The 25,866-nt window shown below is 61.5% G+C and overlaps 1 protein-coding gene across 3 annotated transcripts; it reads left to right on the top strand.

The window, feature by feature from the left end:
- The first annotated feature begins 70 nt into the window (after positions 1-70).
- On the top strand, positions 71-22,325 carry FGFR4 (fibroblast growth factor receptor 4). Of its 3 annotated transcripts, none has more exons than XM_054217781.1 (20): positions 71-383; positions 702-805; positions 895-990; positions 2,042-2,192; positions 3,754-3,993; positions 17,423-17,512; positions 17,669-17,835; positions 17,926-18,049; positions 18,351-18,541; positions 18,660-18,798; positions 18,883-19,076; positions 19,322-19,467; positions 19,731-19,852; positions 19,953-20,063; positions 20,196-20,386; positions 20,804-20,926; positions 21,009-21,079; positions 21,364-21,501; positions 21,579-21,684; positions 21,772-22,325. In XM_054217781.1, the coding sequence occupies exons 3-20, from the start codon at positions 970-972 to the stop codon at positions 21,913-21,915; spliced, it is 2,469 nt and encodes an 822-aa protein (XP_054073756.1). In that variant the 5' UTR covers positions 71-383; positions 702-805; positions 895-969; the 3' UTR covers positions 21,916-22,325. The 3 variants fall into 3 exon arrangements, with proteins under 3 accessions (XP_054073756.1, XP_054073755.1, XP_054073757.1); XM_054217780.1 differs by lacking the exon at positions 71-383 and adding an exon at positions 509-585; XM_054217782.1 differs by lacking the exons at positions 71-383; positions 702-805; positions 895-990; positions 2,042-2,192; positions 3,754-3,993 and adding exons at positions 15,308-15,487; positions 15,927-16,032; positions 17,046-17,315.
- Positions 22,326-25,866: the final 3,541 nt, after the last annotated feature.

Genomic DNA, 25,866 nt, shown 5'->3' with positions numbered 1-25,866 from the left:
TCGGTGCGTCACGTGGCCGGCGGGGCGGTGAAGCGGGAGGCGCCATGTCGCGGGCGGGCAGGGCGACGGGGCACCGATGCCTGCTCCTGAGCACAGCGGGAAGGTGCCGGTGTTGTCGCCGTTTTCTCAGGCCGGTGCCGGGCGCTGTAGGCAGAGCAGCGGGCGCCGGTTCACCGGGAGGAGGCGAGCGCGCTGCGGGGGCGCCTTCAACCCTATGTCTGCGAAGCCTCGGTGCCTCTATAGTTACGCCTACGCTTAACACTGTCACCGCAGCAGCCGCTCTGCGTGAAGACCAGAGCCGGCAGCGGCCACGGGGAGCCGCCCTCGCCGCCGCCGCCTTGCCCACAACCAACATGGCCGCCGCCGCCTCCCTCCGCGGGCAGGTGAGGGCGCGCGGCGCTCTCGCGAGACGCCCGGCCCGCCGTTGCTAGGGGCGGGGGGGGGGGGGGGGGGGTGGTGCTCGCGGGCCGGCGTCTCGCGAGAGCGGCGGGAGGCGGAGAGGGGCGGGGCTGGCGGCGGCGGCCATGGCGGACGGGGCGGGTAGCAACGGGGACGCTGCGGGGCTGCCGGTGGGCAAGGAGGCAGGTGAGGAGCCGGGGGGCGGACGGGCGGGCGGGCCCCGTGAGGCGCGGTGAGGCGAAGCCCGGTCGCTGACCCGAGGCCCGGTGTGTGTGTGTGTGTGTGTCCGTCCCTTCCCTCAGTGGACCGGCTGATCCGGGAGAACGGTCACATCTTCACCGAGGCCCAGTGCAAGGTGTGCAGCGCCCTGCTCATCTCCGAGTCCCAGCGGCTGGCACACTACCAGGTAGGGAGCGGGGAGCCGCCGCCGCCGGGCCCCCTCGCCGTCGCCGCGGGGGGCTGAGCAGCGGGCGGGTGTCTCTCTGCTTTCTCCAGAGCAAGAAGCACGCCAACAAGGTGAGGCGGTACCTGTCCATCCACGGGGGAGAGGAGCTCGCCCACGGGAAGAAGATGAGGCTGGATGCGAAGCAGGTGAGAGGAGATCCTAGAGCCCTTCGGGCCTAAATAGCGCCGAGCGGGACCTGCTGGGCTAAAGGCTGTTGTATGGCCCGGGCGCCTGGACAGACAGATGAAGAACACACTCCTGGAAAGGGCGTTGTGAGAGCAGAGGAGCTTGGTGGCAGATGTGTCACCAGGCCTTGTTTCGGCAAGCACAGTTCTTGCCGCCCTTCCCATTTAAACAACCTCCGTGACTATGTCTTTCCCATTTAAACAAACGCACGTTGCCTCATATTGATAGTCTTGCTTGAAAGGACAGGGAAAAGTGAATAGGAGCGACAGCGTGTCAAGACTGTCATTGTGTAACCTTTACTGCCACAGGGAGCACATTGGGTTCACCATCAACTGGAATTCTCTTTTCAGAGCAATCCTTTTTTTTACTTATTTAGGTTTCCTTCGCCAATAGCTGGAGCCTGTTGGTCAGTAAAGGCACCACGTTCCACTTGGCCATCTGTCTGCCCCGTGACTCATTTGGGAAACAGATTCTACTTTTATGATTGCTTCAGCTTTAATCCCTAACTCTCCCAACATTTGCAGGCGGGGGCGGGGGGGGGGGTGGATAAAGGCGCATGCCTTCACACATAGCGTTAGGCTTAGAAATGACTGCTGCTGCCTGCTCCGCTGGCATCGTGTTGCAGATGACCCAGCTGATAGCGATGTTTGTGTTGCTCAGTTCACACCTTGCAGAGTAAAAGGCTGCCTGTTCCAATTCTGGCAGCCACACACTTAACCTTGTCCTTAACCCATGCAGGCCAGGGCTGCCCCTCTGCCTGGAGCGGTTCAGTAATGGGTTAAAAAAAAATAATCCGATACGAGAACACTCTCCAATGAAGGAGAGGATGATGCTGCATCATGGAAGTCCTACTCAGTCACACTTCTTCAACTTGACAGCCGAATGTCTCTAATTACCTTCTTTTCTTAGACTCCCAAGCCTTAGTGTTGCTTCTTGTAACAAGAAGGCTGGACGAGGTGACCTGCAGAGGTCCCTCCCAGCCTCAGCCACTCTGTGATGCTGTGTGCGCAGGACAGCAAGCAGGAAGGCAGCAACGGGGAAGACAGAAACAAGTGTTGTCCCATCTGCAACATGACTTTTTCCTCTCCGGCCGTGGCAACATCTCACTACTTGGGCAAGACTCATGCCAAGAACATGAAGCAGCAGTCCCCCAAAGTGGAAGGTATGCCTGTCTGTAGTGCCTTTGCGTTGTACTGAGGGGCTGTTCAAGCTAATAAAAAAGTCTAGAGCTGTTGTTGGACCCCAAGTGTAAGCTCTCTGAGGATGCGTGTACTCTACTGTGAAGCAGGGTAAGCCAGTAGTGCCCCTGCAGAGACACGGCCTCTCTCAGCAGCCTGCTTGGTGGGCTGGTGTTGGCAAAATGTTGCATGTTTTTTTTGTTTTGCTTTGTCTGGGAGAAATGCAGCTTGCAGCAGCGTTGTACCTGTGCAGGGACCTTGAGAGAGCAGCTCTTCAGGGAGCATGATGTTAAGCTGTAGAAGTGCCTGTCACAGGATACAATGCTCGCTAAAAGCTTACAGAGACTGAAGTGACTGGCAAAACCCTGATAATGGCGAACTCATCAGGGTTGCTCAGCTACAAAGATGTAGCCTCTGAGGTTCAGGGACTTGTGAGCTGCAGATAGCTAGGGACTGTGGGAGTATATCTGGGAAGCATCAGTATGTGCTGGTCCTGACCGTGTGCTTTTCCCATGGCACCTGCCGTGGACTGCTCTCATGGTGGGATACAGTCCAGGCAGACCTCAGGTCTGTGTCCCAGCGCTTTGCTAGCAGACGGAGAGGGAGACCCTCTGTCCGGGGCAGGTAGGGGCAGCCGAGACCTTGTAGCTGGTCAGGACGGAGGGAAGACGCAGCCTGTGGGTGCACCTGAGGATGGCAGCTCATGCTGGCTCCCAGCTGGGATCTGCCAGGCAGAAACTGTCTGTCTTGGTGTGTCTTCGTGGCTTTGCCAGTTGTGTCTGCACAAGGAAGCCACCTTGGGGGTCAGGGTGGTCAGTGGGACATTTTTGTATGTTTAAGCCCTTGCTTTTGGGTATGAGAAGAGCCTTCAGAAAGGGGTGGGTGTACCCATGAGCAGTCTGGTGGATAGCTTCCATTTCAGCATGAGAGGAGCTCTCTAGTCCTTAGCAGGTTCCTCGCTCTGGTCTTTGGTACCCCATAATGAGAAGGTGCAGGTTTCTCCATCAGACAGGAAAGCTGCTTCTCTGTGTGGACTCACTCCATCGGACCTAGACCCATTCATGCTATTTCTCAGGCATGACTTGTCATGACTTCAGTTCAGGATCAAGTGTTTCCAGAAACCTGCCTGCCTTTGCTGCACAGGGCCTTGTACCCGCATTCTAGCTGCCTCCCTCTTTGTTTTCCTGGGTGATGATAGTAGCAGGTGGAAGCCCATTCATGTCCAGTGATTACTGAATACAGCAGTGCTTATGTGAACTCCACTAAGGAAAAATAAGCAAATCTGTTGGTGTTTTCTTTTTTTAACCCTGGAAGTTTTTCTGGCCTACTCTGGCTTGTCTTACCACATGCCTTCAAATTCTGCGGTGTTAAGGGAAGAGGTAGGAGCGACATGAATTTATCTAGATATCTTACATTCTCTGCTTAGTTTGGGGTTTTAGGTGTGGTGGGGTTTGTTTTTTTTTAATGTGGGTTTTGGGGAAATAAAGCAATTGGGTTTTACCTCTGAGTTCTGTGACTGACTGAGAGTTTGGATTCACCCTACAGAAGCAGTGCCCTCACAGAAACATCCTGCTACCCTCCCCACCTCTACCGTGTCTTCTAACGAAGAGAACAAGGACATTACGGACCCAGACAAGTTCTGTAGTCTCTGCCATGCCACTTTCAACAACCCCCTTATGGCAAAACAGCATTATGTAGGCAAGAAGCACAGAAAGCAGGAGACCAAACACAAGCTGATGGCACACTATGGCCGAACCCCTGATGCACCGGCATCGTCCTTCATGGGTGAGTTCTCAGCAGGCAGGCTAATAACTAGCTGAAGAGCAGGGTGGGAGGGCGACAGTATGTGTCTGACAGGTCTTCGGACAGGAGAGTCCGTGCGGAGGGAGCAGGGGAGAGTTGCTCGTGATGAGGATCTTGATTATACACTGTAATTTGGTTGATGTTGTAACCCCCTGGCAGCAGGAAAGGTTTTAGACTGTAGCTACTCGTGACAAGCTTTGGGTTGTATTTTGCAATGTTGTCTAATCGGGGACACGTCCTTTTTATTCTCTGTGCAGATAATCCAGGGATTTTGGCCAGTACTGTTCCTAGCTAGGTGGATTGCATCCAAAATGGAAAGATAAAAGTGTCATTTGATGCTTAAAAAACGTCTTTGGAGGGGACTAGCCAAAGATGGAAGAAATAGGTTTAACTGCACCTGCTGCTTCAAAGCGCATAAAAACCAGAGAGATTTCTCCCTGAGTGCCTTTCTGCCTCTGTGTGGGCACTTCCATCTGATGAACTAATGCAACTCTCTCTGGAGCAAGCAGCAATGTGGAAAAAAAAAAAAAAAGAGCTATTAAGGAGGAACTTTAGGCAGACAGTTAAAACTCATTTGGTTTATGATCTGCTGCTTATGAGCACTTCTATGTGATGAAAGCCCTTGGAGTCCAGTGAAAGCATTAGGAGCTCACAGTAAACTCCCTTGTTCCTCCCAGCAGCCTTCTGTTGGACCAGGAAGTCTAGTACCTGCTGGATGCTTGAGGTAAATAATAAGCAGACAAATCATCTTAAAATCTTTTTCCAATGGCTTCTTTCTCTGTTGTAAAAACCCACACAAGCAGAAGATTAATTATTCTAATTCTTTGCAGGCCACCTTTAGATACCGGTAGCACTTACAAGAAACGAGGCTCAATTATCCAAGTAATATTCTCTCCCACATTGCGTAGTCGTGTGGGAGATGGAAAAGGTGCTTGGTATCTAGTGTTACCCATCTGCTCTTTACCTAATTAGTGGAGCCTGATGAATAGTTCCACTTTAGTGTGACTCAGGCGCTGACAGTGGCAGGAGCCCCAGCCCAGGCAGGCTGGGTAGGTGGGCAGTGCCCCTGCCTGTGTGAGTGATGCCTCCTGTGAAATGCCGGCAGAACCTGAGTATCTACGGCCACATCTCCATGGCACTTAAGCTGTTCAGGCGAGTTTTGAGAGTCTGGGCTGCAATCGAGGACTGCTCGGATGTGATGGGCTGCAATCAGGGATGTTTTTTCCCACTCTCTTTGCCTGTTTCAGTATGCTAACAGCCATGCCTGTCCCTAAACTTCTCTCTGCAGGGATCTGGCTGGCAGCAGGTAAAGATGTGTTCTTCACAGTGCAACATCAAGGTGTTTGTCTGCTTAAAGTTCCTCTAGGAACCACCGGTTTGGGGTGCAGGAGTGCAGTTTGGACAACTTTGTGCACGCACCTGTTTGCCGGATTTGCAACAGAGAGATCCGGACCTCAGTCATGCACGGAGGCAGACCTGAGGGCTTTAACCGCTCTTCTGGCCTTCCCGCCCAGGTCCAGCTCTGTTTTCAGAGCTGAGTGTCCCACTAGAGTCTGAAATCTCTCTGAGGTGCAGCAGCCAGGTGGGGAACTGTCTGCTGCATTGTGTGTCGTGCTTCTCACTCAGTGATTACGCTGCTCTGCACCCCTGGGGTGAGTCTCCTCTTTCGCCTTAAGGAAATGTTTTCTGTGTGAAACTCCCAGGCAAAGCCTTCCCCAGCAAGCCAACATTCAGGAGTGCTTAATGCCTTCAGGACAACTGCCAGGATTTTCCTGTTAAACTCCTGTGCTGAGCTGTGCTGCCATGCTCGCCTGCTTGGTATCTGTGACCTCCTGAACTTTCATTCCAGCTGGAGTTGTCACGTTACACAAACCATTGATCTGTCTAGTACAACTATTGTTGTAAACTTTTTTTTTTTTTGCAGCTAACTGATATGCTGACTGTAACCAAACTGCTTGAGGATAGAGCTTAATATTCTCAGTTGGCACCTCAGCAAGGCTTAGCAGAATGCTGCATTGTGGAACTGGACATTGTGTGTAATCTCTTCTGGCTGCTTTTTTTATTGGAATACTTTAAGCTTACAAATTATCACCCTCATTTTCCATTATGAGATGTACGGATCAGGACAAGTGGGAATTTGAGAGAGAAATAGAGTTGCGAAGGCAGTATAGCATCAGGTTTGGTGTCCTAATGCTGTGACTTTTACTATATTTGGTGTTGTGAACTGTTTATAGGAAATGTGTCTTTGTTTCTATAGATAAACAAATCCATGTTCTGACCAGGAAAGCTTTTCTAGCTTAGCGATTGCCTTGCAGTGACTGGCCGATACGTGGTGGGGTAGTGGGATCCTGCGACCTCCCTGCCTGGTCAGGCTATTGACTTGCTATTTGTCGTTGTTTAGCGGTCGTCTAACACATGAAGTGATTGATATCTCACTTGTCTTTACCTCAGGCACCAAGTTGTTGGCTAGCTGTGTGTGCTAACATTGATGTCTGTTTCAGCTGGGAAGGGGTACCCCTGCAGCACATGTAACATAGTACTGAACTCCATAGAGCAATACCAAGCTCACATCAGTGGCTTCAAACACAAGAATCAGTAAGTAACGTTCTTCTCCAAGTGTGTTTCCAGCCTCGCTGTTCAAATCGATGGCTTAAATATAACTTAAAATGCAGTTTTGAATGCGTACATCCCTCTGACTTGCTAGCAGAACAGCAGGGTTTGGGCTTGCTCTGTTGGCCCTGGAGCCGGCTGGCTTCGGCAGCTCCCTCTGCAGACAGCTCTGGGGTGCTGCTGAAGTGGAAGGGCCCTGACGCTGCTTTTGGTTCTTGATGGCTCAGCTCGGTGTGGACCTTTGCAGTGAGCACGTCCAGCCTGACACCCATTAAACACCATTTCACTAACAACTGAGATTTTAATTAAAGACTGTCTCAGTGGAGATCTGCTTGCTATTCTAACCTCTCTTGGGGTTGCTTGTCTTAAAATTTGGCATGTAGTCAGCACGCTAGCATACATTCCTCAACTTGCTCGCACGGCTGGCCAGTTAAGTAATGGCATCCCCTGCATATATTATTAATCTGAAAAAAATTTGTCTGCCAGATGATTAATACCAAAAATACTTATTCTGGACACCGACAAAGTTCAGATCTCTAATTTCAAAGCCTGTGCTAAAAGGGACTCAGTAATGAGCCTGGGTTGGTTAGAGAGCTGCTTACAAGAAAGAGGGGTTAGGAGATCCTACCTGAAGCGAGGACTCCTAGCCAAGAATTTCCCAGAGAGGACAGGAAGAAAACTGGGATCTCTTGTTGCCTATCTGTGGATGACGGTCCCATGGTCCCTTGGCTCTCTGGAGTACTTGATTGGAAGACACATGCTCCGTCCATCGTCCCAGGTCAGTTTCTGCTCTTGAAAGGCACAGCTGGATCAGTGAATAGCAAGTATCCCATTCTAGATAGATAATACTGAGGATGTTCCCAACACACAGGCATAAATGTTCCCTTTAAGGACATGGATGTTGTCTGAGTTTTTGCAGCCACTCAACTCCCTTTCAGAAAGCTGCTTCTGGATTCAGCCGTTCAGTCCTGTTCCAGACCAGCTACTGCAGTCTGATGAGAGCCAGGATACTTGCTTTGTAATGGAAGCTTTTTACCAGTCCTTGAGCTGTGCAATAGCTAATTCTGCCATGCTAAAGGTGTCTGTTTACACACACGCATGGAGGGCAAGGATGCACTTGGAAGCTTTTCTGGCAAGTTGTTGACTTGGCTACAGTAGGCTGTTGCTCCACTGACAGCCATGCCTGCTGCACAGTGATTGCAGCTGGCAGATTTCAGAGCACTTCTGACATTGTCTCCTTTTTTTCCTTCTCTTCCTCTTGCTCCCTTCGATATCCAGGATGCCAGGAGCAGTGCCGGTTGTTGGACCGTTCCCACCACAGCAGTATGTCCGGGAAGAGTCCACTGCCCCAGGAGGCTACAGTTATTTCAGCCAAGACTTCTAGAGCAAGTTGCAGCACTGTTCTTGGAGTTGTTGGTGGCCCAAGAACGCACATCCTTTGCCAGCCCACAATGGTTTCATTATCCCTCTGGATAAGCAAAGCCCTACCCTCCTGTATGCGCCCGTTGAGCAGAACGGGGACTGAATCTGTCAGAAAAAAAGGATCCAGCTGGAAAAGACTTGCTAGACAGCAAATACTTCACTCCCTTAGAGTAGTTTTCATTGTGTAATTGCTTCCTGTGAAGGTGGGTGCAGTGTGAGAGGAAGTGTGCATCTGGTATAAGGAGGGTTTGGCAACAGGCTGGTTGGTAGTGGCCACCTCCTCCCTCACCAGAGCAAACTGTGCATTCCTGCACCTGGAGGGCCAGCATCCCATGCTCAGAGGTGGCTTTTGCTGGAGGAGAACACCTAGACCATAGTGAGCCGTGCTTATGCAGCATGGATGGGACACAGTGCAGGTTGCCTGGCTTCGTGCAGGCTTAAAATAGGAAATAACCAGCATGGCATCTCTTTCCACGTCTCCTCCGGTCAGGTTTGTGTGCAGAATTTCCTGAGCCACTGGTTGCTGTTAGAGCCTTTGGCAGAACCGCAGCCGCTGGTTCTGGAGCTGGGTTGTTTGGGTCTGTCTAATGAGTAGTTCGAGGTTCTGGTGTGCAAACTGCTGCTGGTGGGAGTGGGGGGCTGCGAGAGGGGTTCGAGCTCCTGGCTCTCCAGACAGCTCAGCCCTGCGCTCTGAGGATTTCCACGTGGAAGGAAGTAACTGTTTAGCCTGGTTTCCTATGGAAACAGGTGTACATGATCATTCACCGTGTGTGTCTTTACCCCCTGTGACTTAAACCAATTAGCCAAACTTGGCAGCGGTGGAGATCTCCAAGATGTGAATGCAATCAGCAGAGGAAGGTAGAGCAGGGTGAGTTCATCACTAACTCTGTCGGGATCTGCATGGAAGTGCAGCATCTTCCCTACTGCCACCAAAATACTGCGGGGAAGGAGGATTTTAAGGGAAAAGAGAGGGAATAAATCTAGATACAGCAGGAAACTGTAGCATAACTTGGTCAAATCGTTAGCTAACTAAAAAGCTACAAATTCTCTGAAAACCTGCCTTCATTAGTCCTTCGTTAGAACATTACTTGCCCAACCCATCTCTTCAAAACTCCTCTCTTACGCATTTGTACTGTCCTGGAAAAGGGATGTTGTATATTTCAAACCTGGGAATGAAGTCTGGTGGTCTCTTCATGGTGCTAATGTACTAGATCTGTTAGAAAAGGCCCTGGAAGGGAAGGGTGGGCATCTGAGACTGTTGTGCGTTTTGGACGAGTTCTTTAGATGTTTTGCCTTAAGCTAAGGCATTGCCCGTCCTCTGCTGTCCCACCACGAGAGCCATGTGCTTTGGGCTGGCCTCATGTTCAGTGCCAGTGCTCCCAGCCGGGCCCCCCGCGGCTTTCTCCCAGCGTCAGTGCCTCCGTGGAGCTGAGGCTTTGCTAGTCCATGGCAAACATCCTGCTGTTTTTTCTTCCATGCGGATGTGGCTCCTCCGAGGACTTCCCTGGCTGGTGGGGGTCCGTGGGGCTGGCAGGAGCACGGGTGACAGCCGTGGGCATGCCGCGCTGGCAGGGTGGGCTGAGACAAGCTGCTGCCTCCCGTTGCGTGGCCCCGGCAGCTGCTGGAGGGTCGTTTGGGGCCCTTGACTCCCAGCGCTGTGTGCCAGGGGAGCAGCTGATGCCTTCGCAGGGCTTGGAGCCGGCTGTAGAGGCAATTCCAAAATCCGGTGTGTGCGCTGGTCAGGGTCAGCAAGGAGAGAGAGAGAGAGCTGGTTGCTAATCTCACTACTTGGAGCGAGCGCCTTCCCTTCCCCACTCCAGGCTGTGCATGAGCTTTGTTTTTCTTCACCCTGCACAGAATCTACCATCTTCCCTTAGGACAGGCTCCTGCTGGTCTGGGTTCGCCTTCCTAATGTTTTCCAGTCTTGCTCCACTGCCGAGGTCTGACCTTAGTCTCCTGCTACAGAGGGAGTCCTTTTAAACCTTGTGAGCTGATCAATGAGCAGAAAATTGCGATGAACTGAAGGAAGCATTGTGCGCCTGGTAGCCCTGGATGGCCTCCAACTCCGATCTCTGCTGCTTCGCTCTCGTCCCGCTGTACCCGGGCAGGTGCCCGCTAGATGTGCTGTGCATTGACACCAAGAGGGATCCATTTCCAGCACTGCCAGTCCGGTGTGTCACTCCTGTCTGTGTACTGACAGTTTTGCCTTCCCCTGTACACAGTGTTTATGTATCTGCTGTTTCCCTAAGGTGAAGCTCTCCAAATAGAGTGTTTATTACTACTTTTGGGTGCTGTCTCTCTGCTAGAGCCCTGCCTGGGATTTTGCCATACTTCAAAGCAAAGAACAGGATGCAGACACCTTGGAAATATTTGGGAGGGGCGGGAGGCTGGTGTTGCCATCTGCCTTCCTCGAGCCCTGCTGTCATTCCGTGGCACCCCAAGGTCCAGACAAACTCGGTAAGTGCCACCTTCTGTGCTGCTCTGGCAAGTCAGCATGGCCTCGGGCACGCCGCTGTCGCCAAGAGGAAGAAGGGACAGTCTGGGCTGGGAGACTGCTGGCTCTTCTGCAAGCTGCTGTGCAGCTTGTGCCGAAAACATCCGTGACTGCCGCAGGACGCTGGGCTGTTTCCTGGCACTGCTGTGGCAGCACAGGAGTGGCGTGATGGCAAGCGTGCTCTGCTGCTGTCCCTTCGAGGGCGACTCACTTGCTCGGGTGGGCTTGGGTGCTCGGGACTGGCCGTCCTGCTCCTCCACGGGCAGGACTACGGCAGAGCACAGGGGACCGATGTCCCCAGCAGTGGTGCAGGGCCTTGTGGTGGCACCAAAGGCGGCACTGCCTTTGGCCATGCAGGCAGTGCTGGGAGGGGCGGCCTGTGGCCACCTCCTGTGGTGCACAGCTCTGCCGGGACAGCGTGCCTGCTGCTGCCAGCCTGTCCCTCGCTGACCCTGTCCCCTCTTCGCAGCAGGGCTGTGCTGTGTCTGGCAGCTGCCGGCCCCTCCGTGGGTGCAGGCGCTCCCCAGGGCAGGGGAGGACGCAGTGGCCGTGGGGCTGCCTGTAGCCCTGGCATGTCCCCTTCCACAGCAGCAGCCGTGCCGGGGCAGCCACAAGCAGGTGGCCCTGCCAGCCACACTGGGAGCTGCATGGCGGGTCCATGCCAGCCCCATCCCCGTGCTCCAAACACAGGGAGCCTCCGTGGAGCTGAGGCTTTGCTAGTCCATGGCACCCAAACACAGTCCAGGTGGGTGCCAAAATCCCTGGTGTCTCCCTCTGATGGCTGCCTGTCCTGCTGGTGGGCTGCTCTCGGGGTTGGGGCCAGCACTCATGGACACCCCTGGGTGACCTGTGTGACCGGAGCCACCCGTGTGCCAGGGAGGCTGACGACAGAGTCTGGCCCCCATCCCCAGGCTGTGCCCCGGTGCCGGTGTGTTGCCGACCCGGGTGTCCCTGCCCAGCTGTGGCCAGGGCTGCCCCATCCTGCTCCTCCCTGCCAGGGCCTCTGTGGGCAGCCCCTCGCCGGGACGGGGCCATGCCTGCCTGCGCCGGGCCCAGCCCCAGCACCTTCCGGGCTGGCAGCTGCGGCGCAGGGCACGGAGCCACCCGCCAGCCACGTCCCCCGCGGAAGCACCGCCGTCCCTTGCCCGTGCCGCCGCCAGCTCCATGGAGCTTGCTGGTCTGAGGAGCCGGCAGCCCCTCCGGCAGCGCATGGGGCTGGGCCCCGTGTCCCCCCCCTCAGCCGGCGGGGAGCGCAGCCCCGGCCGCAGCCCCAACCGCTGCCATCCCTCGCGGCCCCGCTGGCTCCGGCGAGTAAATCGGGTGCAGATGTGGAGGCAGAGCCGGGCGCCTGCTTGCTATTAGGGGCCGGGAGCATCGGGGTGGCTCCGTTCCTGCCTTGCAGCCCCCCTGCCATGGCCGCGCTGCCCCGGAAAGGAGCCCCTGATGTCCCGGGGGGGGACAGGACTAGTGGGCAAAGCTCCTGCTTGCTCGGCCCCAGCATGGGCACTGTGGTGCCCAGCCCAGCCTGTGCCATGTCCCCTGGGGGAGCGGCGTCCATCCTGGCCCCATGCACCCCCTTCCCTGTGCCAGCTGCGGCCCCAGCGCTACCCGGCAGGGGCAGCAGGGACAAGGCATGGCGCTGCCGCTCTGTGCTGCCACGCCGACCCCAGCCGCACGTGCTCCCGACTCAGCCCTCGGCACCCGAATCTGTGGGTGCTCCTGTGCCACGCTGGGGGCTTGGCTGAAGCCCAGGGCCCCGGTGTCCCCGTCCTGCAGCCCCCACACCGGGCCCCACGTTCTCGGCTCCCCGGAGGGAGCAGCAGGTTCATGTTTGCCGAGTTCTGCCTGGTTAAACCTTAACCGGGCCGGGTTGCTCCATCCGTCCCTCCCTGCCGGAGATAAGGATGGGCAGGCGGGACCGGGGCCTGGAGGGGGAACGCTGCCCTGAGCCCGGCTGCTCGCCTCCGCCGTGGGATCTGGTGCCTGCGGAGTGGTCTCCCTGTCCCTCCGGCTCGGCCCCTGCCCAGCCCGGCACGTCGCCCCTGACACAGGGGCAGCAGGTTGTGGCTGGGGCTGGAAGCCGCCATGTGTTGAGACCGGTGGGGCTGGACGGAGCTGGGATCCCTTGTGCTGGGGCATCCCAGGACCCCTGTGCTTCAGGGCTGGCACGCTCCCTCAGGGCAGGGGGGTTTCACATCGCCCCAGCACGTGGCATGAACTTGCTCGGCCTCAGCCCCCGGACCCCATGCATGTACGGGGTACAAGGAGCTGGGGAGCCTGCGCCCCAAACAACAGCCGTTCAGTGGAGGCCAAGAGAAACTTCCAGGAGGAAAGAGCCCCCCGGGCTCCGGCCCCCCCAGGAGCCACCGTGCCGCGCACACTCACGCTGGCCGCAGGTGCCACCGCAGCGGGAGCGGCGGCGAGCGCTGGGGCCAGGCACAAGGGGCGGCTGTGTTCCCGCAGCCCCGGCTGCCTTCCAAGAGCAATATTGTTGGCACCAGGCAGGCTCCCTGCGCCGGCAGCGCATACACAGGCCTTTCATGAGGGGAGCGGGGATGATTTACTGCCTGGGGGAAGGGGCAGGGTCGGGAGGATGGAGCCCCGGCGTGCTGGCCCCAGCACCCAGCCCCTCGTGCGTGCTCGCTGCCGCAGGGCCCCGCGCGCGTGAGGCCGAGGGTCTGGCTGGGGGGACACCTCTCCTCGGTCAGGCGTGGGGCAGAGCAGGTCCCCGCGCCCCGTCCCCTCACTACCCATCCTGTCTGCACGGCCCTGGGGATGCGCTCCCTCCCCGGGCACCCCGCTGCATCTGAGCTCCCACCCTCTCTGCAGATCGGTGACCAGGGGACATGTGTCCCTCGCGGTGCTGCATCTGATGGGAGCAGCCCGGGGGCTGGGGGGGGACAGGGGCAGCAAAGGAGGGTGCTGGGGAAGGGGTGCACCCGCAGCGTGGGGCGCCGGCGCTGGCACAATCCCCCCTTGTTGAGCGGCTGGCGTGGCAGAGGCCGTGGCGGTGCTGCTGGCAGCGGGCGGTGGGGCTGCGCTGCCATGAAGGGCTTTTTGTCTGCCATCAGTTGCTGTTATAAATCAAGCCAGGCAGCCCGACCCCCGGCCCAGTGCTGCCCCACGGCAGGGAGGGGATCAGCTCCCAGCCAGCCCCACCATGCCCCAGCCTGTGCCCGGCATCGCCGGCGACCGGCAGGGATGCTTGGCACGACACGGGGCAAGGTGCCAGCACCGGTCCCCTTGCCCTGCTCCCACCCAGCACCGTACCCAGCAGTGGGGGACCTGGATGGGATATGGCGGGGGGGTGTCTCTCCATCCCCATCCCAGGCTGTGGCTCCCACAGGCTCCCCCAAGTCCCAGCTCTCCCCCAGCGTTCCCACCGCTGGGAATGACCCTTTCTCTCTGGTTTTAATTTGGTTTTGGTTCGAATTGAGCTGAACCCAACATTTTTCTGCGCTTCCGGCAGGCTGCGGAGCTCTGCAGGGGCGGCTGCTGCTCCGTGAAATTGATGTTCTCGTCTGCTTCACGCGCCGGCAGGAATGAACAGCTGCCGGGGGCTGCCGGCCCCAGGGACCGCTCCGTGTGCCCCTGCGCCCCAGGGGGGGACCAGCACCCCAGGTGGGGAGCGGCACAGGGTGGATGGCACTATGGGAAATGGCAGCACCAAGCAGCGAAACCGTGTTGTGCTGGAAGTTGCTGGTTTCATGCGCCGGAGCAGCCCTGGCCCCATGGGGTTGGGGTGACAGCGGCAGCCGCATCCCGCTCACACAGCCCCAGGATCCATGCCGAGCACGGGCGAGGCTGCTGGAAAGCAGAAAGATGGCAAAGCAGCCAGGGATGCGGCGAGGGAGAGCAGGTCTGGGGCCAGATCCTGGCTGTGCGCTGGGGGTCCCTTCTGTCCCCTCTTAGTGGCAGCAGGATGCTCTGCAGGAGGCGTGCCCGGGGACCGTGCCTGCTCAGAGGGCCTGAGGCCGGGCGTCCTCCAGCGCCCAGGGGTCCTGCGTGGGCTGGTGGGCAGCGGCGCCTGGGCACGGTGGGCTCTGCCCGCCCCGGTGCAGGCAGCAGCTCGGGGAAAGCGAAGGCGAAGTGTTTATGGGTCGGATTAGGGCCACTCCAACCCTGGCTGGCAGCCTCGTGGTGTTTTACGACGCTCCGTTATGGGCTCCTAATGAGGGTCACAGCCGCTTTATGGCACCGGCAGCGATAACGCTGCAACTAATTGCGGCACAATTAGCGAGCGGGCTGCCGGGCACCCAGCAACGCGCAGGGCCCAGCCCTGGCCACGGCCACCCGCCGGGGTGGGTACGGCCACCGCGGAGCCCTCGGCATCCCCGGGGCCGGGCTGCGACCCTGCTGCCGGCAATCGGGGTGCCGGGGCGGGGGGAAGAGGGGGCAGAGGCGGCCTTGCCTCCCCCCCTCCCCAACCCCATGTGCTGCTCCCGGCGTGGGGGCCCAATACGTGGGGTCTGCCTGGGGGGGTGGGGAACAGCCCCGGGTGTTTCGCGTTCCCCACCCGCGGGGCGATGCACCCCCGCCCGGGGGGTGCCTGGGGGCCGCCTCGCCGCCTTCCATCTCGGCGGCGGGTCGGTTTGCAAAGGGGCCGGCGGCCGGCGGAGCGGGGCCGGTTGCAGCAGCCGCCGCTCGGGGCCGGTCCGTCCCTCCCCGACCCCCCCCCCCCCCCCCCCCGCCTCCCAGCGCTCCGGGCGGGGCCGCTGTAACCCGAGCGCGTCCCTACAAAGTGCCCGCGCCCGCCGCGGCGGCGGCAGAGCGGGGCCGGAGCGAGCCCGCAGCCGGAGCCGTTCCCCGTCCCGGAGCCGTTCCCCAGCCCTGCCCGCCATGGGGCCGCGGTGCGCGGCGCGGCGGCGCTGAGCTCGCCGGACCCCGGACTTTGCCCGGGCCCTCCCCGCGCTGCGCGGGCGGCTCCGCCGAGGGAGCCCGTCACCGCCGGTAACGCCGCCGCCCGCGACCCCCGCTCTCGGGACACCCGTCCCTGCCCCGGGACACCCCCCCGCCCCACTCCGGCGCCCCCCTCCCGGGACACCACCGCCCCGCCGGGCACCCCCCTCCCTGGTCCCCCGCCCCCCCCGCCCCGTGCCCGGTTAACCTTTTTAGGCTCCGGATGGATGGAGGGGTCGGGACCCTGCACCCAACAGGGGTCCCCCCACCCGTCCAACCCCCCACACTCCGAGCCGTGGAGGGAGGGGCTGCAAAGGGGTCTCACCCTGCCCACCCCCGCGCCGTGCTCTCCCTCCCCTCCATGCGCACCCACCCTCGGCGACCCCCCACCGCCCCCCCGGGGACCAGCCACCCCCCGCCTGGCCGGGGCAGAGGGCGGGAGGCGGCCGCCCGCCCGGCTCCGCTCACCCGGGCCCCGCCTGTCTCGCAGGGTGGGAGCCGCCGCGCCGGAGGGGCCTGGAAGATGCGGCCCCTCGCCCAAGTCCTGGTGGGGCTGCTGCTGGCGGCCGCTGCCCAGGGCAGGGCGATGGAGCCAGGTACGGCTGCGGGGAAGGGGGGCGGTGGGGTGGGGGTCCCGCTTTCCGAATGCTTTGCCCCATCCCCAGCTGGGCAGCGAGCCCCTGGGGGTGGCCGGTGCTCGTCCTGGGGAATGCAGCCCCACAGCTCTGACCGCGGGGGTGGGATGGTGGGAGCTGGGGGCACCCGTCCGGCTGGGGCATGGCGTGGGGGGCCAGCATCTCCCTCACTGAGCGAGGAGGTGTGGAGGCTGGAAGGAGCAGGGTGGCTCCAGACAGGCTGTCCCTGCGCTACGGGGGCTCAGCTGGCTTGGGGGACGCACGCGGCAGAGTGGGATGGTGTGAAGGTCGTGGGCTGTGGGAGTTGCGTGGCTCGATGGCAAGTAAAAATGCCTCAGAGGCGCGGGCAGTCCGTTCCTCTCGGTGGTGGGTACGGGGGAAGGACACGTCCCCAGGGCGCAGAGGCCCAGCCACCCCACTGTGATACCCGCTGTGATGGCCACGCAGAGGGCTGGGTACGCACATGCGTGTCCCTAAGCCCCCTCACACAAGCAGTCAGGCTGTGGTGGGTATTGCTGAGCCGCGGTTGGGTTGTTTCTGCTCTCCGTGTGCCCATGCCTGCTGCCCGCCATCATCAGGCAGAGCACCATGGCCCAGCCTGGGCATCACCGGGGCCGGCCAGGGCTGGGGGTCCCGGCCATGCTTGGGGCACCAATGGCAGGTGGCCGGGAGGGTTTGGTGCTCCTGTTCGGTGCTGTTCAGTGAGGAAGAACAGGCGCGGGCACCCTGCTCTGCCAGGAGTGGCGCCTGCGGAAGGGTGACAGCGTGTGTGGCCTTGGACAGGGACACACCACTGGGGAAGCCGCGTCCCTGCGCCCCAGGGCAGAGTCCATCCCTCGCCCGCCTCTGGGGCGGCAGAGCCAGGCACCACGCTGTGCCACACCATGTGCTCTCGCACTGGGGTGGGTGCGTGGTGGGGCCCTGCCGTTGGGGAGGGTTGAGCACAGGGCTGGGTGCTCACGGCGTCTCTTCAGAGCTGTTCGAGAGCCCGCTGCTGGAGTCGGAAGAGGAACATCTCCTGCTGGACCCAGGCAACGCGTTGAAGCTGTACTGTGACGCCAACCAGAGCGGTGCCAGCGTGGTCTGGTACAAGGAGTCCCGGCTGCTCATCCCAGGGGGCCGCATCCATCTCCGGCAGAGCCTGCTGGAGATCTCAGAGGTCGCCTATGAGGACTCAGGGCTCTACGTGTGCCGGGCACGGGGGACTGGGGAGGTCCTGCGCAACTTCACCATCTCCGTTGTGGGTAGGAGCCCTGGCAGCGCCCAGCTCCCGCCCCGGGGCAGCAAGGCAGGCGCTGCCCGCCCGGCCCTGCAGGCAGGGATGTCCCTCTCAACCCATTTCCCTTTGCAGACTCGCTGGCGTCGGGTGATGACGATGAAGACAGTGATGGGGACGGTCCCCACGGAGACCGAAATGAGGAGCCCGCCTACATGCACAGAGGTCAGTGCCGCCCCGGCAGGAGGGGGCAGCTGGGGCAGGTTCAGGAGCGTGAGCAACTGCTGCCCCCCGCTCACAGCACAAGTGGCTGGGAGCAGCTCCCCCAGCCTCCGTGCTGCCCCTTGGTCCCCTCCCACCGTACATGCCGCGTCTCCCCAGCTCCTTACTGGACTCACCCGCACCGGATGGACAAGAAGTTGTATGCGGTTCCCGCGGGGAACACGGTGAAGTTTCGCTGCCCGGCTTCGGGCAGCCCCAGCCCCAGCATCCGCTGGTTCAAGAACGGGCGCGAGTTCCGGGGGGAGCACCGCATCGGGGGCATCCGGGTAAGGGCCAGGTCCCCCCACCGCAGCCTCCCTTCCCGGGGTCTGGGACGCCCCCGTCACACCTCGCTGCCTCGCCTCCTCTCTCTGCAGCTCCGGCACCAGCACTGGAGCCTGGTGATGGAGAGCGTGGTGCCTTCTGACCGCGGCAACTACACCTGCCTGGTGGAGAACAGGTTTGGCAGCATCCGCTACAGCTACCTCCTGGACGTGCTGGGTGAGGGCTCCTCAGCGCGGCGCTGGTCCTGTTTCCCCGCTCCCCCCACGCATGGCAGAGGGGTCGGGCTCATGGGGAAGGGGATGGAGGAGCCACTGTGTGTGTCCTCTCCGCTGGCGCAGCCCACATGTCCCTTGCACCCAATGACGTGGGGATGGAGACCAGGCTTGGGTTGCACTGCGCTGCTGTCGGGCTGGGGAAGGGCTCTCCATGGCTTCATGGTGGGTGGAAAGGGAAGGAGAAAGGAGCCCCTGCTCCGGGTTACCGTGTCGGTGACACTGCTCTGCTCTCCTCTGCACAGAGAGGTCCCCCCACAGGCCCATCTTGCAGGCTGGGCTGCCCGCCAACACCACGGCCCTGGTGGGCAGCGACGTGGAATTCTTCTGCAAGGTCTACAGCGATGCCCAGCCCCACATCCAGTGGCTGAAGCACATCGAGGTGAACGGCAGCAGCTACGGCCCCGACGGGGTCCCCTATGTGCAAGTGCTCAAGGTAACAAGGGCTGGAAGTACCTGGGTCCCAGATGCCCGCCCTGAAGTGGTGACCGGGGGCACACAGAGCCCCCCAAGGAGGAGAAGGGATGCTGAGCATCTGTCCCTCTCCCTGGCAGACTGCAGACATCAACAGCTCCGAGGTGGAGGTGCTGTACCTGCGCAATGTCTCCCTGGAGGATGCTGGCGAGTACACCTGCCTGGCGGGGAACTCCATCGGCCTCTCCTACCAGTCCGCCTGGCTCACCGTGCTGCCGGGTAAGGGTGGGGGTCCTGGGGTGGGAGCCGGGACCCCCGGCACACAGGGACCGTGGCTCAGGCCGACTCATTCGCTCCCTCCAGAAGAGGAGCTGGTGCGGGAAGCCGAAGCCCCCGAGGCCAAGTACACGGACATCATTATCTACACCTCGGGCTCGCTGGCCGTGGCCATGGCCGTCATCATCGTGGTGCTGTGCCGCATGCAGACTCAATCGAGCAAGCAGCCCCTGGAGCCCATGGCAGTCCACAAGCTCTCCAAATTCCCGCTCATCCGACAGGTGGGTGCGAAGTTGGAGTTCTGGGAGCGCGGGGGGACCTTGGTGACCAACCGGCTCTTCTAGCGACACCGGTACCCCTCACACCTTACCCTGCTGCCGGCCTTGGGGCTGCCCTCCCTCCCCACTGCCTCCTGCAGCTCCCTCGCCCTCTTGCTCCGAGTGAGGGCTCTGCAGCACCATTGGGTCCCTGTTTGGCCCTGGAGCAGTGGATGGGATGGCTGAGGTGCCCTGGGCTCTCTCTGCAGTTCTCCCTGGACTCCAGCTCCTCCGGGAAGTCCAGCACATCCCTCATGCGCGTCACTCGTCTCTCCTCCAGCTGTGCCCCGATGCTGGCTGGGGTCATGGAGCTGGACCTGCCCCTCGATGCCAAGTGGGAGTTCCCCCGAGACAAGTACGGTGCCGGGCGGCGTGGGGCAGGTCTGGGTCTGGGGGCTGCTCTCCCCAGCCCCCCCGGGGACAGCAGCACGGTGGTGATGGAGGGGGAGGTCTCCAGCCATCACCAGACACCTCGGCACTGCTGTACCCGGGGTGCTGGAACTCAGTTTAGATCGGAGAGGGGCAGCCATGCTCCTGTGCCCCTCGGGGTCTGGCCGTGCGGTGGTGGGGAGCGGGGCCATCCCTGCGATCACTCACGGCTCTGCCTGTCCCTGCCAGGCTGGTGCTGGGCAAACCCCTGGGGGAAGGCTGCTTTGGCCAGGTGGTGCGGGCAGAGGCTTACGGCATCGACAGAGACCAGCCCGACAGAGCCATCACCGTGGCCGTCAAAATGCTGAAAGGTATTGGCTCCTCTGCCAGTGTCCCAGGCACAAAGGTGGCATCGGGGCCAGGCTGCGGTGCCACCCCAGCTGGCATGGTGACACAGCTCCCCTTCCCCAGACAATGCCACGGACAAGGACCTGGCTGACCTCATATCCGAGATGGAGATGATGAAGCTCATGGACAAACACAAAAACATCATCAACCTCCTGGGAGTCTGCACGCAGGACGGTGAGGGGGCTGCGCGGGCAGGGCTCGGGCACGGGCCTGGAGCAGGCAATGGGGCTGTTGGGGACGGTGACAGCAGGACGCTGGGGTGGGACAGGGCAGGGCAGGGCTGAGTGGAGTGGTTGCCCTTCCCAGGGCCATTGTACGTGATTGTGGAGTTTGCTGCCAAGGGCAACCTGCGCGAGTACCTCCGTGCCCGCCGCCCCCCGACACCCGACTACGCATTCGACGTCGCGGCGATGCCCGAGGAGCAGCTCTCCTTCAAGGACCTGGTCTCCTGCGTCTACCAGGTGGCCCGTGGCATGGAGTACCTGGAGTCCAAACGGGTAGGGCTGGCACAGCGTGCCCGGGCTGACGGTGCTCGGCACAGTCTGGGGGGTGGCAAGGCGGTGACAAGGAGCTGTGTGTCCCCAGTGATCCCACTGTCCCCATGGAGAGGGAGCCCAGCCCCTTCCCCCAGGCTGTCCAGAACCTCACGGCCGCATCCAGCAAAGCTTAGGCCAGCATCTCCTCAAAAATGTGCGGCTTAAAGCTTGACCCACCTCCTGGGTGTCCCCCCTGCCACTGCACCTGTCACTGCAGCCAGCCGGGTGAGGGGTGGCCCCACCACCGTAGAGGTGCCCCGCACTGGAGGCGCTGGGGAGCGTGCAGGAGGCGGGTGGCAGCTCTGGGTGTGGGATGGGGACACACGGAGCTGGAGCTGCCATCTCACACCCACTGCGGGCGACGTTTTCCCCTGGCAGTGCATCCACCGTGACCTGGCTGCCCGCAACGTGCTGGTCACGGCAGAGAGCGTGATGAAGATCGCCGACTTCGGCTTGGCCAGGGACGTCCACGACATCGACTACTACAAGAAAACCAGCAATGTGAGTGGAGGGCCTGGGAGAGGGGACTGGGGGGGGGACGGGGACCCGTGGCCGGGGCTGAGCAGGGGCTTTGCTCCCCCAGGGCCGCCTGCCAGTGAAGTGGATGGCACCTGAGGCCCTTTTTGACCGTGTCTACACCCACCAGAGCGATGTGTGAGTGCTGGGGCCACTGGGGGCTGAGGGTGCTGTCGGGTGTGGGACGGGGGCGTCATCGGTGTGGGACAAGGCGGCGCCATGGGGTTACGCACAAACTGGAGAGTCTCCATGAGTAGGACGGGGGTATACCACGGGGACAGCAGGAGCTGGGCACATCTTCTCCAGGGGTGATGCCACCCTCCCCCATGGCACCTCAGGGTGTAGTGGGGTGACCCGGGGCCACGCCTGCCCAAGGAGGGTCCTAGGATGTGGCTGACCCCCTTTGCCACGCGTGATCCCAGGTGGTCCTTTGGGATCCTGATGTGGGAGATCTTCACGTTGGGGGGCTCCCCCTACCCCGGCATCCCCGTCGAGGAGCTCTTCAAGCTGCTGAAGGAGGGGCACCGCATGGACCGGCCGTCCAACTGCACCCACGAGCTGTGAGTACCGGCCAGGCGGGGCGGACAGGGGACATGGCGAGACCCCGCTAACCCCCCCTCATCCCCCCCCCGCCCAGGTACATGCTGATGCGGGAGTGCTGGCACGCTGTGCCCTCCCAGCGTCCCACCTTCAAGCAGCTGGTGGAGGGGCTGGACAAGATCCTGGCAGCCGTGTCGGAGGAGGTGAGCGGGGGGGCGTCCGATGGGCAGCGGGCTGGGGGGCACTGGCACTGATGGCACCAGCACTGATGGCACCGTCTGTCCCTGCAGTACTTGGACCTTTCCATGCCCTTCGAGCAGTACTCGCCCTCCTGCGAGGACACCGCCAGCTCCTGCTCCTCCGACGACTCCGTCTTCACCCACGACCCGCTGCCGCTGGCTCCTCGCCTCTTCTACCCCAGCGTGAGGACTTAAGGGCGGGCAGGGAAGGGTGATGCCGAGGCCGCCTCCGCTCTCGTGGGAAGCGGGTCCGGGCTCTCGCAGGTTCCCTGCTTTGCCCGGTGGGAGCGGTGGGCGGGCAGTGCCCGGAGCCGCAGCGCTGGGGCAGGGTGTCCCTCTCTCTGGGCTTCATTCTGTCACCAAGCTTTCAGTCCTGGCTGAGACCTGCCCGGCATTGCAGGGCGGCGGGAGCTAGAGCCCCTCGGGGGCGGGCACTGCCCAGGATGCCTGTGGCATCGCCCAGGGAGCCAGGCTTCGGCCAGAGCTTCGGTGGAAGTGCCTCTGGGCGGGAGCCCCGCTACCTGCCGGGCTCCCGCTGCCTCTGTACATAGAGATGAATATTTATGTACGTGAAATATCGACCTGATAAATTATTTTTTTTGGAATAGACCCCAGCGCAGTTTCTGGGCTGCTCCTGCAAGGCGAAGGGCCTGGCCGAGCTGGGAAGGCAGGTCCGGGGTTGCCTCCTCGCCCCCGCCAGCGCGGGGGCCTGCAAGCGCTCCCGAGGGACGCGGAGGCAGTGCCACAGGTGCAGGAAGCGATGTCCCTGCTCCCGCGCCTCCAGGCCCGCTCCGGCACAAAGCACCCTCGCATCTGTTCCCCATTAGCCACTGCTGCACTAAGCCACCGTGAACTCCGCTACCAGCATCGCCCTGAAACCGATCCCCCAACTGCCGCGGGCTCCCAGGCTGGGAAAGCACTCTGGGGCCCGGCTCTGCACGCTGGGGACCCCCGGCACCCCCCCTGCCTGGGCCAGCCCCGAGACTTCAGACAAAAGTGAGTTACGGGCTCTGCGGTGCCTCCCCGGGGTCCCCACGCCGCTGGGAGCACAAGTTGGGGGGCTCCAGCCCCATGCCCTGCTGTTCTCCGGTGCCTGCTTTGCCCTCCCCCTTGTCCCGCGGTGCCCGGCTCTGCTGGGAGTGTGGGCAGGGGGGCTGCAGCTGTCTCGCCCCCTCCTGCCAGCCCGCTCCCCCGGTCTAGAGTTTCATCAAGGGCCGGGCTTTGCCGGCCGTTAGCCCCGGGATCTTGTTTCCTCCTCCAGCCCCCAGCTGCGTTCGCAGCCCCCCAGCATGGAAGCCGGCTCTTTGGCACAGCCTGCCCCAAACCGGCCTGAGGGGAGGGGGGCTGGCAGGCGATGTGGGGCAGGATCCGGGCCTGGGGCAGGTTGGAAATCTTGCCCATTTCTGGGATTCGGGCTCTTGAGGGATGGAGCTTGTGGCTGCCCTTGCGGTGCTCGGCTCGGCCATGGCTGCAGCGCCTGCCGCGCGTTGCATGTGCTGGGGAGCCCGGTGGCTCACAGAGCTGTCCCGGGGCCCGCTCCTTGTCACAGCCCCTCGCAGGGCTGCTCGGGGGAGCCCAGCCACACCGGTATCCTTACAGCCTCCATCCCCAGCTTTGCTCCCCTCTCTGCTGGGATGAGCCCCCCGCTCCGGCACGGCGGGCGAAGGCAGACATCCCACTGGCAGGTGTGAAACCTGCCCGTCCCGGCAGCCGGCTTGTCCGGGAGGGATCCCAGCTGTCCCGTAATGTGCCAGAACCAATGCATTTTGCACAGCCCTGAATGGGGCATTCACACACCGGAGGGCAAACTGCCCAGGCTGCCCACGGGGGCTGCCCGCTTCCCGGACGGCACCCGGGGTAAACACCGACGGGTGCCTGGGGAGGGGGCTGAGCCCCTGGGGGCTGTCCCGGGCTTGTCCCCACCTCACTCCAGGCCGGGGTCTCTGTGCTGGGGGGCAGCACAGGGCGCAGGCACTGCCTCGTGCCCGACGCGGTTTGCACCGCTCTTACTTGCTGGGTGCTGCCCGTTCTCTGGAAAACAGGGCCACAGCCAATTTCAAAGGGCAAAGCGGAGGTGGGTTTGTTAACGCTTAACGCCAGGTGGGGGGACACAAGGGGACATGGTGAGCGGGGACCAGCTACCCACTTCCATGTCCTTGCTTCATCCCCGCTCGCTTAGTGAGCGTGCTGTGGGTGCGGGCAGTGCCTGGCCCCCGCAGCCCAACCCGCACCAGCCCAGCGATGCTTTCGGGGTCCTGGCACTGCCTCCCGCCTGCCCTGGCACAGGGGGCTGCTCCTCGCCCCATCCCCGGGCATCCCCCAGCCCCGAGCAGCAGAGACCGGCCGGCTCTGCCAGGCGCAGGGCAGCCGGGGCCGCGGCCGGGCAGGGAGGCAGCCCGGGGCGTCCCGCAGCCCCACGACAACTGGAGGCGGGTTTTATTGTTTAACATTCCTGGTATTTTCTGTCAGGGCTGAACCAATTGTCCTTAATCCACCAGGCTCTGCTGGCCAAACAAGTGTGGCTGAGCCACCGGCATCCTGTCCCCACGAACAGGCCCCTTTTGTGAGGGGGATTTAGCGTGTAGCCCAGTAAATCCCGCTGGTTTCCTGAGGCAGCGTTCCCACACACCACACACGCACCCCCCTCGCCTGCCCCCCAGCCCAGCCGGGCCCTGGCGTCGCTCCCCAGCCCGACCGTGCCCATGGGCACCCTGCCTGCCCCAGCCCCGGGGCCAGAACCTGCCCACCCGGGGGCTGTGGGTCGCCCTCCAGCCAGGGTTCCCCCGGCGTGTTGCTGGGACGTGTCTGTGGGTCCCCGTGGATGTCAGCGAGGCTGAGGAGCTTCACGGCCACCTCCCAGCGCTGCTGGTCCGGGGTGGGGGGGATGCTGAGTCGTGGGGGAGATGGCTCTGGTCCTGGGGGAGATTCTGTGATCCCGGGGGACGTGCCAAGTCCTGAGGGAGACGCTGAGTCCTGGGGAGATGCTGAATCCCTGGGGGATGCTGAGTCCTGGGAGAGACGGCTCCGGTCTCAGGGGAGGGGAATGCTGAGTTCTGGGGGGGTGCTGCGGCCCTGGGAGAGATGCTGTAGTCCTTATGGGGATTATGAGTCCTGGGGGAGACACGGTGCCCCAAGGGCCAGGACAGGGCTGGTTCCTCATTCCAGCCCCTGGGATGTGGCTTCCAGCCCATTGCCCGGAGATGCCTTCACTTAACTACTCTGTTGTGGGGCCAGGAGCTGCTGTCGCCTTCCTTTTCTCCCCAAAACAAAGGCAAGGGGATTTTATCTCCGGGGAGAATCTGGCTTTTGTAAGATGCAGAAAACCTCTGCCCCCGGGCAGGGAGGGATGAGGTTGGGGAGCTGGAAGGCACCAGGCTCCTGCCTCCCCCACCTGGCACTGCCCCTCTGCCTGCTCCTGCCTGCCCGTACCCCGTGTCCTACGCCCTGCACACCGTGTCCTTGTCCCATACCTGTGCCCCATGTGCACCACCGGTGCCCGGGCAGCAAAGGGGAGGGTCCCCATGGGCGATGCGGGCAGGGAAAGGGGGCCCACGGGCACCCACACGTGGGAGCACCCTGTGCTGCTTCCCGGGCGCAGGCTGAGGCAGGGCCCTGTCCTCTCCCACAGAGGGATCCCAACACCGGCAGGTCCCGCATCCCTGGTCGCTGCACACACACACATGCAGGCACACACACACACATGCAGGCACACACATAGACGCAGGCACACACATAGATGCTGGCACACACACGCGTGCAGGCACACACATAGACGCAGGCACACACATAGATGCAGGCACACACACACATAGACACAGGCACACACACACATAGACGCAGGCACACACACACATAGATGCAGGCACACACACGTGTGCAGGCACACACACACATGCAGGCACACACATAGACACAGGCACACACACACACATGCAGGCACACACATAGACGCAGGCGCACACACACATAGACGCAGGCACACCCCCACATAGATGCAGGCACACCACCCCCCCATATCCGGACAGTCCCCCCACCCAGGCACAAGCCCCTGCACACCCACCCTGCTGTGCACAGACACACTCGCACCGCTCTGCAGGCACACACGCCCCTCTGCACACACACCTCAACCCCCCACACACACACACA

Source organism: Rissa tridactyla, chromosome 11 (assembly GCF_028500815.1).
Source record: "Rissa tridactyla isolate bRisTri1 chromosome 11, bRisTri1.patW.cur.20221130, whole genome shotgun sequence".
Lineage (NCBI taxonomy): Eukaryota > Metazoa > Chordata > Aves > Charadriiformes > Laridae > Rissa > Rissa tridactyla.
This window is presented reverse-complemented; position numbering and strand designations above follow the sequence as displayed.

Excerpts from the sequence above, each read along its gene's own strand:
- FGFR4 (XM_054217780.1), top strand. The coding sequence starts at position 525 with ATGGCGGACGGGGCGGGTAGCAACGGGGACGCTGCGGGGCTGCCGGTG. Across the intron at positions 991-2,041 it reads TGAGGCTGGATGCGAAGCAG|GACAGCAAGCAGGAAGGCAG; the intron begins GTGAGAGGAGAT and ends CTGTGTGCGCAG. Across the intron at positions 19,468-19,730 it reads TGGGAGTTCCCCCGAGACAA|GCTGGTGCTGGGCAAACCCC; the intron begins GTACGGTGCCGG and ends TGTCCCTGCCAG.